Raw genomic sequence first — 20,194 nt, forward strand, 5'->3', positions numbered from 1 at the left:
AAGAGCCTATTTAAAACAACAACAAACACTACAGTCTTAGATTTTCCCAGCCTCATTTCAAAGACTTTGGAGACCATACCCCCATTTTAGGGACAGGAAGTCCAAAGTGGTGATGTAATTCTTGGTACCCTTTCCTCCTCTACCCTAAGACTCTTCTCAAAGAAAATGAGTCCCAAGCCATCGGAACTACCTTCATTTATCCATGATTTTCTTTATTTTTCCTCGAGTAGGCCTTCATTCTGACATGTGGCTTTTGTGGCTTTCAATAGTTGCTCCATTAACTATTCTCTCTCTCTCTCTCCTCTCTCTTCCCTCCTCTCCTTGTCCAGTTTCTCCCTCCCACTAGATCTTTTTTCTCACCTTATAAATAGAGTCACATACTAAAAGAAATTACCCAGACTCCCCTGGTATGCATTTACCTTCCCTGTCTCTCGTGCTGCTTCCCTCCACATTCAGACTTTTCATTTTTGTTAAATAATTATCTTTATTTTTCCATTACCGTTGACACACAATATTGTATTCATTTCAGGTGTAAAGCATAGTGACTAGACATTCATATAACTCACAAGGTGATCACCCTGATAAGTCTAGTACCCATCTGACACCAGGCATAATTACTACAATACTAGAGACCTGGTGCACGAATTCATGCACGGGTGGGGTCTTTCTACCTGGATGGCGATCTGGGTTGATTGGGGCCATCTCGCCCAGTCCCTATGGGCCGATCTGGGCTGGCCAGCAGCGGGGAGGGAGGGACCACGGGAGATTGGCCTGCAGTGGGAGGTTGGCTGTGGGAGCACACTGACCACCAGCTCCTGCATTGAGTGTCTGCCCCCTGGTGGTCAGTGCACGTCATAGCAACCAGTCATAACAGTCAAGTAGGCTTTTATATAGCTAGCTAGCTAGCTAGATTATTGTCTATAGTTTCTAGTCTGTACTTTACATCCCTGTGACTATTTTAACCCTTTGCACTCGCTTGCTTTTTTCTCGATTTCTTTATTCTAATGCTAACCGTGTTGAGTCACACTCGACATCCGAGTGCAAAAGGTTAATAACTGCCAATTTGTCTTCTTTATCCCATCACCTTTCTATAAAGTAGTCCAGGCTTAGTGTTCACTTTCTCACCTCTCATTCGCTGTCAGCCCGCTGCTGCCTGGCCTCCTGTCCTATATTATCACTGAAAATGCTCTCTCAGCGGCCAGCAATGACCTTCTAATTGTCAAAATCACGTAGATATTATCGAGCTTCATTATAATTGATGGCTTTGGTCACTGTTGACTGCTCCCTCTTTGAAAAATTTCCCTTCTGACTTTCCAGACAATCCCATCTTCTTTGGTTTTGCCAGGCAAACCCATCTCTTGAATATCATTTATTTTATCAATTAAAAATTACTTCTAATATCCTGATGCAAATTAAGCAGATTTCTGATGCAACTATAGGTAACAAATTTTGAATACTTGCCCTGGCTACTTTTGGAGTGATGATTTATCATTACTAGTAAGTCCTTAAAATGTGAACTGCTCTCCTTAGTATATAGCTTATACTCACGCTGTTACAATGAAACATTTTAAGTAAAGTGAGACAATAAAACAGAAGTATTTTAAAATAAGACCAGGCAATAAAATGGGTGCTTAGCCCTTTTAGATAACAGAATAGTACATAACATTATATATATATATATATCAATCTTACAAAGCATATAAAGAATCTGTTTCTCTACAATAACAAACAAACAAAGGCTACAAGAGTGGTTGTATATACAAAACACTGAGAGATTGCTTCTCTTGCAAACAGTTCCTGACCAGACAGGAAGACAAGACAGAGAGAAAGGCATGCGTGCAGAAAGTGGGGGAGGTCTTCTCCCAGCATAAATCTACAGGCAGGAGTTGGACTCGTGCACGCAGAGCAGAGACTGAGGTCAAAGGCGTGTGCTGGTGCTGGCTGTATGTGGGTGGTAGGGTGCCTAGAGCCTCTGTCTGCCTGACCCAGTCCCCTAGCCACTTGTTCTTCAGGCTTCAGCCCAGAGGGGGATTCTGGGTGGGGACCTGGGCCAGCTGGGACAACTGGCCAGAGAGGAAGGGAGGTAATTGCTCCCTGGAGTCAGCTGTGGAAAATTGAAGCCTGCTTGGTGTGCCCATCCTCTTGCCTCTGGCTGGCCCGGTCCATCCTGCCACCCTCCCCACCCCACCCCACCCAGAGGCCCACTGGGACCCAAGAAGAATATATGGAATACTCATTTTCATGTACTTTATAGTAAGTGCTTTCTTAACCAAGAGAAAAAATTAATTTCGTGTTCTTCCTGGGAACAATATTTGAAACTGAAATCTAAGTGATGTATGTGGGAGTATTCACATAATTTGAATGCCAACATGAAAATAAAATTGGGGAGAAGTAAAAGCATATTTCTCTCCTCCTAAATTGTATGAGGTACAAAGTAAAATCATTCTAAATTATACCTAATAGCTTTTCAGTTTTGTCCACATTTTTTCTTCATGGAGGGAAACAAGATCTCTCTCTCTCTCTCTCTCTCTCTCTCTCTCTCTCTCTCTCTCTCCTTATCTCTCTAGTTCTCTCTTTGATTGTAAGAATAGAGAGTCTACATTAGAGATCATGGTGTATCCCAAATACAGTTTTCTTTGCTACATACAGTTCAATCAAATGCAAAACTTACCAGGCTTTCCAGTCCTTATTTATTGAATACCACCTTCACAAATTGTATGATAGCTACGTACCAGCCTGTGTCAGAGCCTAGCCAGCTAATTTGCTAAACCCATTTGTTCGTTCCTCTCCCAGCAGCTCCCTGCAGTTAGGTGTCCCCAAGAAAACTGAATTCTAGATCATGGACGGGAGCAGAAGAGATGTGCCCACTGCCAGGCCGGTTCCCTAAATAACATCCCCATGTGGTTCACATGCTCTTCCCCTTTCTACCTGGTGGATACAGACAAGCACAGAAGCTTTGGTAGCTACATGTTGAAAACGGTCAAACCGCAATAGTAAAGGGACTTGGGTCACTGAGCCATTGCTTGGAGGAGAGTTGACCACATGACTTGGGAACACAATGATAAGTGCCTTTGAGGTGCAAGGAGCTGAGGATCACCCAGGAGGGTATGTCAGGGCCTTCCCAGAGGCGCTCCTACCAGTCAAGTGGGCAGAGCATTTCAGGCATTTCACAAATGCTCCAGTGCCTCCTGTGTGTGTGGGGGGGGGGGGGGGCGGCTGGAAAGCTCTTAGAGGATATGGCACTGAAGCTGAGACAGAAAGAGATAAAAAGGAGCCTGTGCGGTGAGAGGCAGGAGGAGAGCATTCCTGAAAGAAGGAACAGCAAGGGCATGGGGAATCACTTCCTGGAAGAAGCTTCCAGAAAAAACAAAGGCTTTGACTTCAGAAGCCACTTCAGACTGGGTGCTCCGGAGAGTCCAAAGGTAACCTGGACATTCCTGACCTGTTGACTCGCACAAGAATAGTGAATGAAAAGGCAGATTGTATCCGGGACTTAATTTTGAACCCTGTGTTCAGCAGGAAGGCTACGTGAGAATGAAGAAAAGCATCCCATTTTTTCACATGCTGTGAGAAAAGACGGTGCACAGCCTAACCTTAAATATTTTGTTTTCTTTTCATTTGTTCTATATTTGCCTCCTTTCCTATTCATTCACCTACACGTTTATTTGGACAAGTAAATTACATGTTTCTTTTTTTATGGAAAGGAAACAAAGATGTAGTTATGAGTCCGAGTTGAAGCCAGAGTGTCCCGCTGACTGTTCTCCTCCTAATTGAGACAACAGAGATACGCGACAGCAGGTGAAGGCCTGAGTTCCTTTAGGATTTTCACTGCACATTTTCCCCCATTTTCCTACATTTTGAAAGAAATATTTTCATGGTCAGTTTTCTGTTCCCTGTTTTTTTGTTTGTTTGTTTTTTGTGGTTTGTTTTGTTTTGTTTTGTTGTTTTGTGTGTGTGTGTGTGTGTGTGTTTCAAGCAAAAGCCATGCCTTTGTAAGATACTACATTTCAATGGGCTATTCTTCCTCCCAGCAAACATTCCTGCATGGTAGGTTTAGGAGGTGCCCCAATTTATTGCTTCTGGTGTCCAGTAACCTGGGAATGAGTGTCTGTCTTCGTGCCCCGAAGGCCATGTTATTTCAGAAAGTTACAGCTCTCTTAAAATCGTTCTCTAATAAAAGCAAGTGCCACTAATTCTAAGTAAAGTGAGCTTTCCAAATAAGACCAGCTGTGAACATTTTAAAAAAAAAATAAGAAAGAAATTTCAATAACAGGAGTCCATCGTGAAAACTGTACATAGATGAACTTTCTCAGGCATCACTGCCCATTTCTGATGTCCATGAAGGAAACTTTTCTGCACAGAAAATTCTATTTATAGCTATTCAGGGTTTAAAAATCACCATGCAATTTATTACAGTGACACATTTTTTTAAAACCTGTGTTTTCTTAAGCTTTAAGTGCTATATAGACCCTTCAATATTCCATTTAAAAATATAGTAAATTTTAATAATCGTTTTTTGGGGACTTCTTGTTTCTTTTTATTGTGGTAAAATATACATAATGTCAAATTAATCATTTGAACACTTTTAAGTGTGCCATTAAGTACACTCAGAATGCTGGGCAACCATCACCACTATCTATTTCCAGAAATTTTTCATCATCCCACACAGAAGCTTTGTACCCATAGACAATGACTTCTCATCTCCCTCTCCCCATCCTACCAGTCCCTGGTAACCTCTATGTAGTTACCTATTCTGGGACCTCATATAAATGGAATCACACAGTATTTGTCCTTCTGTGTCTGACTTATTTCACTTACCACCATGTTTTCAAAGTTCATCTAAATTGTAGCATATATCACAATTTCATTTCTTTATAAGGATGAATAATATTCCATTAAATTTTAGTTACTTTTTGATCTACATAAATTCAATAGTCTACATATTGTCTTAAATATTATACAACTTCAATAAATTTTTTCCATGTCTTTCAACATAAAATCACGAGTGTAAATTTAATTATCCAATTCAAATTTTGAATTGGTTTTACAGGGTGAATCTGCCAGGTCTAACATGATCCATCTGATTATGTTAAGAATCACAAAGATTTTGCATACCAGGTAAACACAGATTATCCCAATGATTGTAAAATCCTAATCTGTACTTCATAAAAGAGTATTAAAATTGTGGAATTGGCTTGCTTTGTACTCCCTATAGTCACTTCCCTCTTTTAGAAATACATTTCTCCAAAAAATAAGCATCTTAAACAATTTGAGGTTGCTATGTGTTGAGGGATTTTTCAGCTGGGAAGCATAATCTAACTTACATGGGGATTCTGAGTTTCCTCTACTTTAACCGATTTAACAGAGCTTTTTTTTTAATAGTTGGTGGAACAAGAGGAAATCTCATTCCATGTACTTCAAATGTGACTAGTTCAGCATCCCACAACACCAGGACTCAGATGACATTATATTTGAGTAGAAAGAAGACTTTATTCCTACTAAGAGTTTCTTTTTGGTTGGTTTTACACTTGCTAACTCTTTAAAACATTTTAATGTCTTCCCATGTGCTCAAAGGCACTTGTCATCCTGTCTTTCAATACTCTGTTAGCATTCTATTTGCTTCTTTTCACCATATTGCCTCAGAATTCTGTATTCTTTCTATTCTAGGTAGGTTGCCAATGCTTGTAGACATTTAAACAGTTGATTGGATTCTTCATTTCTCTCATAACTCCTCTTGTTCTGAAGTCAATGACCTGTCCAGATCCAAAAGTATTTATAGTCCAGATCTAGCATATTAGTGGTTCACTTTAGAGCTTTAAACAAGCTTAAATAGGCCAATCTTTTGTTGATTTATTGATTAATTCATGCAAGAAGCAGTTGTTGAAAGACTTCTGTGTGTTAGACCACAAGGATACAAAAAATATAAGACTTGGTCCCTCTCCCCGGAGATCTTACACATTCTAATAAGTGAACCAGGCATGTAAATAATTACATAAGAATGAAGTACAGATAATGGTCTGTACAAAGTGAATCAGATGCACAGAAAAAATATAAACAGAGGCTGTGTCTCAGGGCACCAAGCATGGCTCCTCAGAACGTGTGAAGAATATGGCATCACTAGGAAGAGAACAAAGAGAATGCATTTTAAATACTGGGGAGGGGAGGAATGTCGAAAGAGCTTGGGAAAACCATGGAACATTTAGAGATCTGGGGGAAACCTGCATTACACTGGAAGTGATGAGGAGTTGAGTATGTTCTGTTCACTACGTGAATGGTAGGATCAGTCCTTCAGGGACCTTGGAGTCTTACAGCAGCGACTCCCAATCTATTTAATATCTCAGCATTCACAGAGAAAGCTAACAATTATAAGGCACTCTGTGGTAAATAAATTACTTTTCTTCCAGAAAGAACTGATTGGCCCAGAGGGCTAGCTAACCTAAGCCTCGCTCAGTGAACACACACACATACACACACCCATAAACACATGCACACACACACACACACACACACACACACAACACTCCAAAGAATGAGAATTGATATCATGTCACCTCTGAACCTACTCAGGTCACACCAGTTGGGATGCTTTGCTAGATAATGTGTAGTCAATGAATGGATTTAATCTTGGGAAGAATCTGATCAGATTCCATTTTCTTTGGGCAGTAATTCACAGAAGGAGGAAAGGATTTATAAAAGAGATCTCAGAAGAAATGGCTTTTTTTTTTTTGGTATGTTGATTGTACTAGGAAAGGGAAAACCTAAAACAATAATAGAAGCCATAAAACAAAAAAGAGAAAATAATAGTCAGAGGGAAAATATCTAAAACTGTAGAAGTATACAGTAAAAAAGGAGTTATAGAGAGATTTCAAAGACAACATGTTTGTCACTTTATTTATAGAACAAAGTAAAACCTTGGCTAGATTTAAGTAAGAATAATAAAGATATATTGGGGGAGGGACTAAATAACCAGGAAAAAATATATTACATAGGGAAGAAGTTATAAACTGTTTAGAGAAATTTATAAAACTGTTTTTAGCCCTTACCTTTCTGAGCATAATTTTTCTTCTCAGCCATTCCATTCTGCTTTATTAACCCCAAAGAGATTTTAGAAATTCATTATTCCATTATTTAAGTATTATCCACTCTTAGAAATGTTTAAGTGGGAAGAAACTGTCAGCACTGATTATGGGAAAATCTGACTCCACAAACCTGAACCCAGGAGAGGAACAAAAGCTGGAAATGTAGCAAAGTAACAATGAAAAGGGAGTTTCAAAAATAGAAATGAGAGGTGTGCTCAGGATTTTTTTTATCTTGTTTTCTCTAGAATAAAATGTTCTCCCTAATAAGCCCAGCAGTAGTGACAAAATGGCCTTCAGCCACCAGTGATTCTGAACAGACAGTAATTGAAAAATTACAAAAACTTTGAAAGGGCCTTTATTAAAGGCAAACTGTAGGTGACCACAGTAAGCAGCCATTCAATCCAATCACTGATGAAGACTAACTGAAGGGTTAAGCATATATACCCTGTAGGAAAATAGAGCTCACTGTGTATGGGTTTAAGAAAGCTGAATAACTTTAAAGAGAATAGAAAATGTCCTATTAAAGATGATTCAAGTAAAAATGAAGAAATAAACTAGCTACTTTCTTTCCAAATCTGAAAAAACAAAAACTAAGATGTGTATGTGGGAGCCAATATGTTACAGGCATCTTTATCAATGTGATATGACTCTTGCAAGTCAGAGGAGGAGAGAAGTCACAGTGGTAGTTGCTTATTAACAAAGCACTCTGTAGGGACAGTATACTAACCTGGTTCCCCCACACAAGCATCAAAGACAAAATGCTAAAGACAGTCCATGGGATCCTTACAGAATAACTAGAATAATGATATCACTGCATCTAAAGGAATAGCACTGGAAACATTAGAGGAAAAGTGTACAATGGAGGTATAGTACCTACAAGAAATCTTAGGGAGAGATTTGAAAGACTAAGAAAAAGAGAAAGAGATCCCCCCTCAGGGTTTGTGCTATTGTGGGGGGAAAGGCGTAGAGAATAAAAGCATTGCAGTCAAAGCTAAACAAATGGTGATGAGACTGTTATGTGTGCTCTCAGCCAGGTCGTGAGTGTGCACTCAGGCAGGTCACATGAGCACTGGGTGGGTCATTTGCCCCAAAGGGGACCTACCTCATGAAATAACGCCAGCCCTGGAGAAAGGGCAAGCCTCGATTCTACTTGACACTTAACCCCCCAAATTCTGCTTCCACTGAGCTTTATTTTCTCTCATGTGCTCATAGAAGGTGAAACCTTGGGCTTCAAAATGTGGTGCACTAATCAATTTCCCCTCCTCCAAAGTAGCTACTCTTCCCAAATCTGAGAAAATCAAACTAGACACAAATTCAATACAGGTTCCTCAAGGACAGACAGTCTTCTGGGAACTAGGGGGAAGAGAATGTTGGAATTCTGGCAAATCATTACCCCAGGCTAAACAAGGCTTTTGAAATTTTGGAAATCAATAGTTCATGAGAATGTGTCATCAGAATAAGATAAATGTATCAATAATATCAATAACAGCCTGCTGTTTGCTACAGCTTTTGTGTCCCACACTCCATGGACATTAGGTCATCTAGGGCAACCATACCCTGCAAGGCAGTCATTAGCAAAATTCCTTAATTAAAGATATTATGATTTACACAGTTCTTGAGATCATTAATTTCAAATTTAACAATAATAATAAAAAGAAATTTTGAGTAATCTTGTAAATAAACATATGAAATTAATAAAACCATATTGAATATATATACATGTACTATATGTATATTCTTCCCAAAAAAATACCAGTGACATGGTGAATTAGAGGTATAGATGGCTAAGGAGTAGATTTACAGCAGTACATGAATTTATACTTAAAGTAATGATTTTGTTAATGTTACATTCTAATGTTCAAATAATCAATATAAAGTTTGCTTTTTATTTTGTTTTAATGCATACAATATATATGCTGTCTTTATTTTTATAATTTTATTTTGGATATAATTTTAATTAAATCATTTATTCATAAATGTACATGTTTATAAATATGTTTATTTTTAACACCCTCTTTAACTTTCAAAGGTGCCTTTGTCAACGATATGCTCATGCAACTTTTAGTCAATGTTATCTTCCTTTAAAATTCTCACCCATTGGTCAGCAGGGTGAAGAAGCAAATGTTTGATTAAGAGTCTAATCTAATTTAAAAAAAAAAAAACTTTGACCATTTAAATGGTCATGCACTGCTTATTCTCCCTGGGAAAATCTTTTCATGTCTCAGATAGACTCCTCTCTCACTGCTTCTCTCCTAAGGTGGTGTCCAGGGAACTGACCTGACCTGGAGTGATTGGAAAGAAAATAGACTTCAGGCTCCTCTGGCCTCCAGGGGATTACCTGGAAATGGTTCTTCCCACCTGGTTGTCATGTGCCCTGCGGGACTCCAAGGCTTCTGTCTGCACAGTGCTCTGGCGAAGCTTTAATTGACCTAGTCTCACCTCAGCTTCTCCAGTGGAGGCAAAGGATGGAGCAGATCAGGGATTGACAAGTGTGTCTAGTGTGTCTAGAGCTTACATGGGTCATGGCTTCAATAGAACTTCTAGGCTAAGTCATCGCACTCTAAATCACTGCCTGTCTCGAGCTGAGGATATGATTTAATGTCTGTCCTTCATATGCTGTGTATCTACACACACACACACACACACACACACACACACACACACACACACACTGAGAGTTCTGTGTCCCTATACGCCCAGGTACCTGCTAATGTTAGAGTGCTAGAATAAAACCAATGCTTGCTGTAAAGCAATTAATACTTGTGATGAACTACAAAAAAAAAAAAGAAATAATGAACTAAGATTAGCCATGGACATTAGGATTGGAGAACAAAGACAGAGGCTGTGATCAAGACAGGAAGAAAGGATGAATATTACAAGAACAGTGATTCTATGCAGACAGTGAGAAGGTACTGGGCTACCAGAGAGGAGACGAAACCTTCTTTGCAAAAGACAGATACCTATTTGTCAAGGATGTTTTGAGGAAGAAGGCATAGACATAGATTATGTGACTTCTCAGAGGTCTTTCTAACAATGCAATAAATACTCTTAAGAATAAAATGGATTCTGGCAACAAGATGAGAAGATACAGCTTTTGAAATACAGGGGGAAAGGCCATAGCTATATGCCTACGGACAAACACATTATTTTAAATATAATGCTACTTAATGTGACTTCATTTTTCACTAAAACCAACAACATCTGTGATTTTTCAGTCCCTAAATGCCCATATCTTTGTGTTTCTTAAAATGTCCCCATTTCTTAACCATGGATAATATTTTGAGCTGCCCTTTATATTAAGAACACGTTTTTCCATTTTGTGATAGACAGGTATTTTTGTTAATACTATTTATATGTGTTCTATTTTAAACACCTACTATGATGTGTGTGTTTATTTAGACATTTATTCATATTGGGCTATGTTATATTTTCAGTTGATTTCATAGGTGGACTTGATGCACACTCCTACTACCAGGATCATGTTCAGTTAAAGCCTGTTAACCTGTAAGTAAAGGTGTCATGAGATGGAAAATATTAATCCTTCTAACTTGGTCAAAACTAACGAATCCTGAAATAATTTGGACCTGCTACTACTAATCATTGGTTTAGTTTTCCACTCATATTTAAAACACACCTTTCACATGTAACCCAACATCATCATTATTATTCATTCCAAAAGGGATTTGAAATAGGTAACATGATTTATGTTTCTAAAATGATATACATATTTTTTAAATCAGTAGTTGATTGCCAAAGTGGAGAAAAGGGGATTATTTAGTCTACAAAAAAAAAAAAAAGATTAAATATGTGTCATGTGGGCAACATGACTGAGGGAAAAGGGGAGAAAGACTAGGTTAGAATCCAGGCTCTACCTGTGTGGTCTCAGGGGCCTTCCTTAACATCTCTGAGACTTGGTTCTCTCACCTTTAATATGATTCTGTTGCCCGAGATCCCCCTTTCTGGGACCCCAAGCCAGTTCTTTGTCCATTAGTTGTTGCAAAACCAATTATGAAACCGAAAATGAGCTTTATTTAACAACTCAATGGCCAGAGAATGGAGAAATGGGAGCCTAGTAGCTCTCAGATCAATTTCTCATGGGCTTGGGGCCAGAGATGTGGATAGAGGAGGAGAGAAATGGAGGAGTGGTCTAGGCAGATAAGGGGAAACCAGTGGTGGTCTTCTCAGAACCAGGATTCTGCCTCATTTTTGGTTCTTTTATGGCACCTTCCGTAGTCATCATGGTGATGCTCAAGGGGTTTGAGGTCTCCTGGAGGCCAATTCCATGGCTGTCTTGGTCTAGGACGTTTTAACTGGCTCCTTGTGGGGAGGGAACTATTAACCAAAGGCCCAACTGTGTCTCAGAGGTAAACAGAGTTACAGTGGGGTAGGGCTGTAGCCAGGTCTCATGGGACCACTCTGGGGTAGTGGTTTCATAGGGAGAGGACAGAGGATGGATTAAATGCAATAACGCATGTATAGTACATGGAAAATCCCCTATGATTGTGACTAGTACTCAAATATTTGATTAACTATCACTAGAGGACATGGAAGAAAGTCAACACTCACAACAAAAGCCACTTCACACTGGACAGATTTCAGTTGAGTATTAGGAAGAAATCATGGTGACCTGGTTTATAAAATGCTAGAAAACAAGAAAACAGGTACAGGGAGTCTATTCCTAGAAAACTCTAAGTAGCAAATGGATAACTGTATAAAATAATAGCTATCATGGGCTCAGTCCTTTGCATGTATTATCTCACATAATCCTCATGAAAATACTATAATGCACCACTTAATACCCTACTTCACAAAGAAGGAAAATGAGGTTCCTAGACATTAGACAACTTTTCCAAAGTCCCATTAGTACTAGGTAGTAGAGCTGGGCTCTTTCCTGGATGGTAAGCTATCACCATGCCTGATGTTGTAGACTTGCTATTATGATGACCTTCCTAGTATGTCAGCCCAGTACTCTACAATTCCATGGCAATAGAGGAAATGATGTAAAGCAGTCACTGGTATAAGAAACATGTATGAAAGGCTTCATTTGCTGCCTTTTTGCCATGGTGGTTCCTGCCCAAATCTGCAGCCCTCACCCGGCCTCTTTGGGGACTGAAGCCCTGAGAAGCCCACACTGGCTCCTCCACCTCTCCAGTTGCATTAATTTCCTTCTGGCAGAATGATCTAATGGAAACATAGTTCACAAATCAGCACTGTGCCTGTCACATGAGAGATGTTTAAATAAATGTTGGTTTTCTAAAGCAAATCCAATTTGGAAAAATATTCACCCTACATAACATTCCAGGACTAAGCAGTCACCACCTCATTACTCATGCTACTGAGTGCTCGTAAATAATGGATTGCAAAAGTTGACAATTGTGGATTTGGGGAACTTGGCCAGGATTGTGACGATAATAAAGATGACCAGTGTATTGGAAGGGAGAACAATGCCTGGTGGTAATGAGGAGAGTCCTATATATACTTGTTATGCAGTAAGAAGGTGATGAATGATTTATTTCATCTCCACTGTGAAAAAAAGTGACTCAGCAGAGAAACTGTAAAACAAAAAATGTTGGTCAGATGTAAGAAGAGCTTTTTATTAAGGAAAGTTACTTAAAACTGCAATTGAATGATGCTGACAATGAATTCTCCTTTCATGAATGACACATGTGCATCCATGTAGCTCAAAGGATGTTAACTGTCATGGCCCAGAGGCAAGTGACTTCCATCTATGCTCCCTAAGGTTCCTTCCATCTCTGTGAATCAAGAACACACGAAACATCCTCTTAAGATTACCTAAAAGGCTTTGATCGACTCCACTACCTCCTCAAAGAGTTTCCCCAACCACCTGTTCACTGCTTAACCCTCACACCTTTGTAGCTGAATGTAGCATAAGCTACAGCCTGCAGAAAATAACAGGTCTCTGCCTTGACAGATTATGCATATTATTCTGTCAGATGAATATGGAATGTCTTTAAACCATGAAGGGAGCAGGAATCTGAAAGATCAAACTAAACCTGAATTAAAATCATGGTGCATGAATCCATTTAAAAGGTCAGTGTGTGTGCTCCCCACAGGTATGCAAATATTCCACAGTGTATCCAGTTGGCATCAATCAGCTGTTGGATTTCTTTTAATAAGACCTTTATATTGAATTCTGTTGTACCCAGTTCAGTGATACCATATCACCACCCAGCAAAAAGCCAATCTTCTGTGCTAAATTGTTAGAGAGGGGAGTGAATGCTGGTTTGTAACTTTAAGTCTGTAATCTCCATGGAGCACAAAGCCAGGTTTTATGAGGAAGCCACTTTGTTAAGGGGATCAGGAGAATCTTGAGGCATGTGTGTGTGGATGAGTAACTTTCAACTCTAGATGAGTAGGTAGAGACAGACAGCCCGTTCACAGGTAATGCTGCAGACTTAACCAGGAAGCCTGCATTCTCGTGTATGATTGTATCATTGCTAGTCATCATAAAGTGTACCTTTCCAGGACCCACAGTCAGATTGTGTGGGAACACATGTATGGGGATGAGATGATAGAAGTGAGGCAGTTCACATATGAATTTGGTCTTTCATGCTTTGTCATTCTTTACAGTAACGATACCAAGCAATCGAGGCACATTGATTAAATAAATTGGTTTAGTTCCATATACAGCTATTTATTGATTACTTATGAAGTGTGTGTTAGGGCCTGTGCTGGTGCTGTAGACATAAAGATGAGTAATATTTGAGCTTTGACCGCCAGTGGCCAATGATCTAGAAGAAGAGATGTACGTAGAATAAGTAGATACAAAACAATGTCCCCCAGGCAATCTTTTGCAGAAGGGGGACTATTTGCTTCTCACTTAGGGAGAGAAGTCACTGAAATGGCTGCACTGACTTTGGAAAGATGATGAGGAGTTTATGAAAAGCAGAAGAAAACGGGTATCCCCTACATGGAGGCTAACTTCCTTGGCCGTTCTGCAGAGTTTAAAGTTGAAATCTGTGACTATCCAATCTGGCGTTTGACATAGATCTCACAGAACCTGAGCAAACCTATGAGGAAGCAAGTGTTTAAGCCGAGCAGGGATCTTGAGGGCCCCAGGTGGGGGGACCTTGAGAGCCTCAGCTGCTGTTGCTCTGCCTCTCGATAATATCTGTCTTTCTGACTAAAGCTATAGAGATGCTTTCTGTGATTGTCATCTGGGTCTGGCTTTGTCACACAGGTCAGGGGTAGGCTTTGCCACGGCCACCAGTGAGAGGCTGTAACTCTTGACATCACTACAACCTGGGTCTTCACCAGGATCTCCTGCACTGCTGCTACCACACACTGATGCCAGCTTCTAGGGGAAGGGCATAGGACGCAAGGGCTGCTCTGGTCATTCGAGCACACACACATCCATGTGGTCAGTGGTGGCTTTGAAGGGAACACCTACACAGCAACTAGCTTATGGTGGAGGCAATAGCAGTGGTGGGGAGGGAGGGGGGGGTGTACAAAAGCAGATTTACCTCTCAAGGCGAACAACAGCTATGAAACCCATGCAGCTATGAAAGAGGTGTGGACTATCAGGGAGCATCAAAATGAGCAACTAAATTACTTTAAAACTTGTCAAAATCAGCAAAATGGATAGCGACCAGGTAGAATGAAGTTCCATGAAGCAGTCATTCTTTCCATAGGGATCATTAGACCAAGGCAGTTTAATCAAAGAAAGACAGCTGTGGAATTTCAGAACTGAGTTCCCCGGTAGAGGTAAAGCGACCTGGTGATGTCAGAAATTCCCACGAGGATGATGCCCCGACTGCTGTGCAGAAAGATTTGATGAAAACAAGCTTCTCCCACCACTGTGAGCCTCTCTTTTCCTAGCATTTCCAAATGAGAACTTGGCTTTTCTCTGGTATTGTCTGATTGCCTTTGCTGGAGGCTAGTTTTTCTTCATAAAAATGGTTCCATGCTCTGTAGCTACTGCTGAGTGAGTGTCTGCCACTGTGATAAGGACTAGGAGGCAGGGGGCTGACCCTCGCTTCAGGCAGCTCTGCGGGCAGCGCCCACCAGGACCTTCCCTGCCTGTCCTCCGCCTCCAATGGTCCGGGCCCAGAGGAAATCGACCTCTGATGGCTGGCGGCTGGATAGCGCCAGAGGTGGCCCGGTTCATCAGCGCCTTCCTGAGAACAGCTGTTTTGCAGCAGGGTCCCTGTAAGTTGGTGCCAAGCCATTTTGCATTTAGAGCATCTCGATTAAAAACTGGAAGGACAAATCAGAGGCGAGTGTGTGTGTGTGTGTGTGTGTGTGTGTGTGTGTGTGTGTGTAGGAGGTGGAGAGATGAGAATGATGTGCTTTCCAACACTAACTTAAAATCCGGTAACCACCAGCAATGTGTTAGTAAACTTTGCCGTCTATGACCTGCATCCGCCCATCACTCCATTTTTTGACCAAGCGCCTATAGACTAATGAAGTGATAGCTCTCCGTCCTTATCCTGTTTCTCTTTGTCTCGACTGGCTTTCACACTTCCGTATTTATCCATCAGTGCTATCCGTCACGTGCAGAGTAAGGTGTCTGTAATTTGCTCACAGCTAAGGCTGCCTCAACTTCCCATCGCTGGCGTGGAGTTCTGTGCCAGAGGGCTTCCATCAGGCCCTGGAAAGGGAGGCACTTGCAGAGGCATTAACACTCCAGGGCTGTCTCAGAAGTGCAGAGCGCTACAACTGTGATGCACTGGGCGCCCTCTCAGTGTCCCGAAGGGAAGGGGCTTCCCCGCATGCCGCCTTAGTTAGCACAAAGGGGGCTCATCGCTTTCCCTCGCTGGGGAGCGCTTTCCCTTTGTCACTGGCATTAGTAACTTTTTGATCCATCATAGGAAATGATTATACCATTTTAGGGACTATGCCAGAACGCACCCTAAAGTGTACGCGTTTGACCAAGGAGCAGTGAAATGGCTGTGTTTCTGTGGCTCGTGCAGTCAGTACTAGTAGTTCAGGCACACTGTCCTTGCTAGGAAGGAATGATGCCAGCGACAGTGATTTTTTAGATACTTGAAGAAATGTAAATATGGACTGCATAGTAAATGATGTTAAGAAATTGTTGCCTGTCTTGATAGGTATGCTAATTCATAGGTAACAAAAGAAAAAGAAATCCTCATCAGTTGAGCAGTATTCCTCAATCTCATCCCTATTAATTCTGGACCAGACAATTGTTTGTAGTGGGGCTGCTCTGTGCATTTAGGGATATTTAACAGCATCGTTGGCCTCTACCCACTAGAGGCCAGTAACACACACACACACACACACACACACACACCCCGACACACACACACACACACACACACACACACAGCCAAATTGTGACAACCAATTGAAAAATATCCTCTGGTTAAGAATCACTAAGTTAGAGAATCATAGATATGTATTGATGAATAAAGTGACATCATGTCTAGGATTTGCTTTTAAATACCCTAGTCAAAAAAAAAAAAGTTGTGGATAGATGAAACTTGATTAGCATAATTTTTATTTTTATTGAAGCTGGATGGTGAGTACATAGGGATTCATAATACCATTCTCTCTACTTCTGTGTTTGTTTGATTTTTAAAAATCAATCTGTTACTAAAATCTAAGGTAGGATTGCCAATAGGCTTTCCTTTTATTTGTTTATTTATTTAATAGAGAGGCAACATATTTTTAATATATTTTTATTTATTTCAGAGAAGAAGGAGAGAGAGTTAGAAGCATCAATGATGAGAGAGAATCATTGATGGACTGCCTCCTGCATGCCCCACACTGGGAATCAAGCCCGCAACCCAGGCATGTGCCCTGGCCTTTAATTGAACCATGACCTCCTGGTTCATAGTCGATGCTCAACCATTGAGCCATGCCAGCTGGGCCGGCTTTCCCTTTAATACCTTCTCTCAAAGTTGCTTCACTGTCTTCTTGGAAAACTCCTTGCAGACCTATTTCCTAATGCCTGGAGTAACACTCCAGGATTCCTACCTGGCATCATAGGAACTAACTCAGTTTTCTTCCCTGCTTTACCCATCCATGCTGCTGAATCCCAAAAGCAGAAAATATTAGCTATAAGCAGAGTTAACGTTGAAGATAAATGTAGCAGATACCTAGAAGTTCCCCAACCCCCACCAACACTATCACTAACAAAGAGAAAGATAAGACCTTCTCCTACGGCCTTATCCCCATGGGATTCACCTGGTGGATGGATGAGTAAACTTCAGGACCTTGAACCTCCCTTCTAACTAGAGGGTTGTAGAGAACTACCGTATTTTCCGGCGTATAAGACAACTTTTTAACCCAGGAAAATCTTCTATACGCCCAGTCGTCTTATACGCTGGAAAATACGGTACAAAAATTCCACCACTCTCATCTCATCTTTTTATCTTTTAGTTTAAATCCCTGTTAATAGTGGTTGCCAGAGGGGAGGGGTGTTGGGGTACTGGGTGAAAGGAGGATGGGTGAAAAAGGTGAAGGGTTTAAGAAATACAAATTGGTTGTTACAGAATAGTCATGGAGATGTAAAGTACAGCATAGGGAAAACCATCAATATTATTGTAATAACTATGTGTGGTGCTGGGTGGTACTAGATTTATAGGGATGATCGCTTACAGGGGTCCTCAAACTTTTTAAACAAGGGGCCAGTTCACTGTCCCTCAGACCGTTGGAGGGCCGGAATATAGTTTAAAAAAAAAACTATGAACAAATTCCTATGCACACTGCACATATCTTATTTTGAAGTAAAAAAACAAAATGGCAAAAACACCCGCATGTGGCCCGCAGGCCGTAGTTTGAGGACGCCTGGGCCTTAGTAAGTTATACAATGTTCAATCGGTGGATGTACACCTGAAACATATAATATTGTATGTCAACTATAATTTAAAAATTAAAAATTTTTTAATTAGGTGCAGATTAACTGCAAATTTACAAAAGGTAAAAAAATAATAATAATAATCCCTCTTAAACTACAGTGAAGTAAAAGGAGTAAACATTGGGCTTTGTCTTCTGGAATGTAGAGAAATAGAAGTGAGGAGAGGTGGGAGGAAGACAGGGAGAGAAAAGAAGAACTCCAGCTCCTGAGATGTGCAGGAGGGGACAGAATTTACAGGGAGGGAAGCTACCGAAGTGAAACTGCAAAGCTGGAAATGTTCTCAGCTATTTCAATTTATGACTAACAAGTCCATTCCACACCACAGAGAGAGTCGTTGAACTGAGTTAATGGAAGACAGTTGCTAGGCAGGGTTATAACCTAAGTCTAAAACACATTCTTTGCTGGTGTGAGGCTCATAATGTAGTGGGAGGGAGAAAACTTACAAACCTGAGTGAACCCATCAGAGCACAATTAATTGTGAACTGAATGCCATTAGCTCCACATGGGGTGCAGCTGCTGCACAGGAGTTGCTGTTAGCAGGATGAGAAAGCAAAGCAGCTGAGATCGAAGCTGAAGTCTTCACAGAGAAGACACTTCAACTGAACCTCAAAGATGAATAGGATTTTGATCAGCTAAGACTTTTCTCATGAGAGAAAAAAACAAGAGCGAAAGTACTCAATAAATATGTAAGTGCCAGCTATCTGGCAGACAGTGTTGAGGTTGATATTGTGTAAAGGTGCGAAAGCCAGAACCCTCACCTAGTATGAAATCAGGACTATGCACAGAATCTTTGTCCAACATGTGGAGACCAGAACGACTGGAAATGACAGTGTGTACTCCAGAGAAACAGAACCGATAGGACGTGGATCTAGATCTAGATATAAATGCCTAGGTCTGTATATAGAGAGCCAGGAAGGGAAGGGAGGGAGGGAGGCAGATAGACAGATGGATGGATGGATGGATGGATGGATAGACAGACAGACAGATAGAGATTTTAAGGAATTTTCTCATGTGATTGTGGAGACTGGCAAGTCTGCAGTTTGCAGGGAAAGACTGGAGCCCCGGGAAGAACTGATGGTGCAGTCCTGAGTCCAAAGGCAGAATTCGGAGGCGGAAGTGCTTCTTCCTCAAGAGACTTCTGTCTTTGCTCTTAAGGCCTGCGACGGCTTGAGTGAAACCCACCCACATTACGGAAGGAATCTGCTTTATTCAAAGTCTACTGATTTAAAAGTTAATCCTATCTAATAAATACCTTTGCAGAGTCATCTAGACTGATGTTTGACCTAATATCTGGGTACTGTGTCCTAGCCAAGTTGACACATGAAATTAACCATCACAGGATGGGGTGTATATGAGATCAATGGTTAGGTGGTATTGAAAGCCAGATGAGGACGATTCTTGAGAAACCAACAGGATGCTGTAGGAAGACCAGTCTAGGTCTGTATCTAGTAGACTGGAGACAATACCACCCTGTCATCTTTACCCCCCAGCAACCAAAGGCAATACCTTTACATCACTCCTCAGTTGCTCTGTGGTTGGCACGTCTAGCCCGGGAAACAATTTCTGCAGTCTGGTGTTCACATCTGTGTGCCTTGCTCTAATCTGAGAAGCAAGAAGCTCAGGTGTTTCCCTTCCTTGTTGCTACAACCTTATGCACAGGCTGTACAAGGCACGCCCACAAGCTATTTTGCATTTTGAAAAGCCTGACTGATTAGGAAGGAAATTTAGCTTTCAGTTTTGAGGTTCTTTAAAGCAATACCCTTCCTCTATTTCAGGTCGAAATAAGTAATGGCATCAACTCTGAAATGCGGCTGCTGAACTTGACTTAGGAAGCAAAGCGTCATTGACAGCTCCTCTCTGCATCAACATGTCTCACTTTCTCCCAGAGGATGGACTGCGCCTCCCTGCTTTCCCACAGATCATGGAGTTCTTCGGTCACAGCCTGTGTGTTATTAGCATTGTGCACTAGATGAGTTGTAGGTGCTTGGGTGGGTATTTTTTAGTCATTTTCTTCTTATATGAATACTTGTAAATTGTTTTTAAAAAATTGGTTTTAAATTTTTTAACGGAATTTAACATGAGGCATGCAAAATGGGGGAAAAAAATGCTGTGAAAACCTACAGAAACATTGGTTTGTATTGTTGAGGCGGTAAGCCAGGACTGCTGATGGCTGCACTTAGCCTAGACCTGACGGAGTTTGCACTAGCAGACATTACTTGGTGTTACTACTAGTAGACAGGAAGTAAGATGCTGTGATAAATGGGTACAAAATAGT

General features: G+C 40.9%; 1 protein-coding gene across 1 annotated transcript in view; it reads left to right on the forward strand.

The window, feature by feature from the left end:
• The window catches only part of NKAIN3 (sodium/potassium transporting ATPase interacting 3), a gene marked incomplete at its 5' end in the record, with an annotated part of 430,497 nt that extends 410,728 nt beyond the window's left edge, over positions 1 to 19,769 (forward strand). The window contains 2 exons of the mRNA XM_079796055.1: positions 10,514 to 10,583; positions 19,695 to 19,769. Of these exons, the coding sequence (XP_079652181.1) occupies positions 10,514 to 10,583; positions 19,695 to 19,704 (80 nt within the window). The 3' untranslated portion in view covers positions 19,705 to 19,769. The remainder of the gene's footprint in view (positions 1 to 10,513; positions 10,584 to 19,694) is intronic.
• Between the last annotated feature and the right edge of the window lie 425 nt (positions 19,770 to 20,194).

The sequence above is a fragment of the Cnephaeus nilssonii genome, assembly GCF_951640355.1.
Source record: "Cnephaeus nilssonii genome assembly, chromosome: 18".
Classification (NCBI taxonomy): Eukaryota; Metazoa; Chordata; class Mammalia; order Chiroptera; family Vespertilionidae; genus Cnephaeus; species Cnephaeus nilssonii.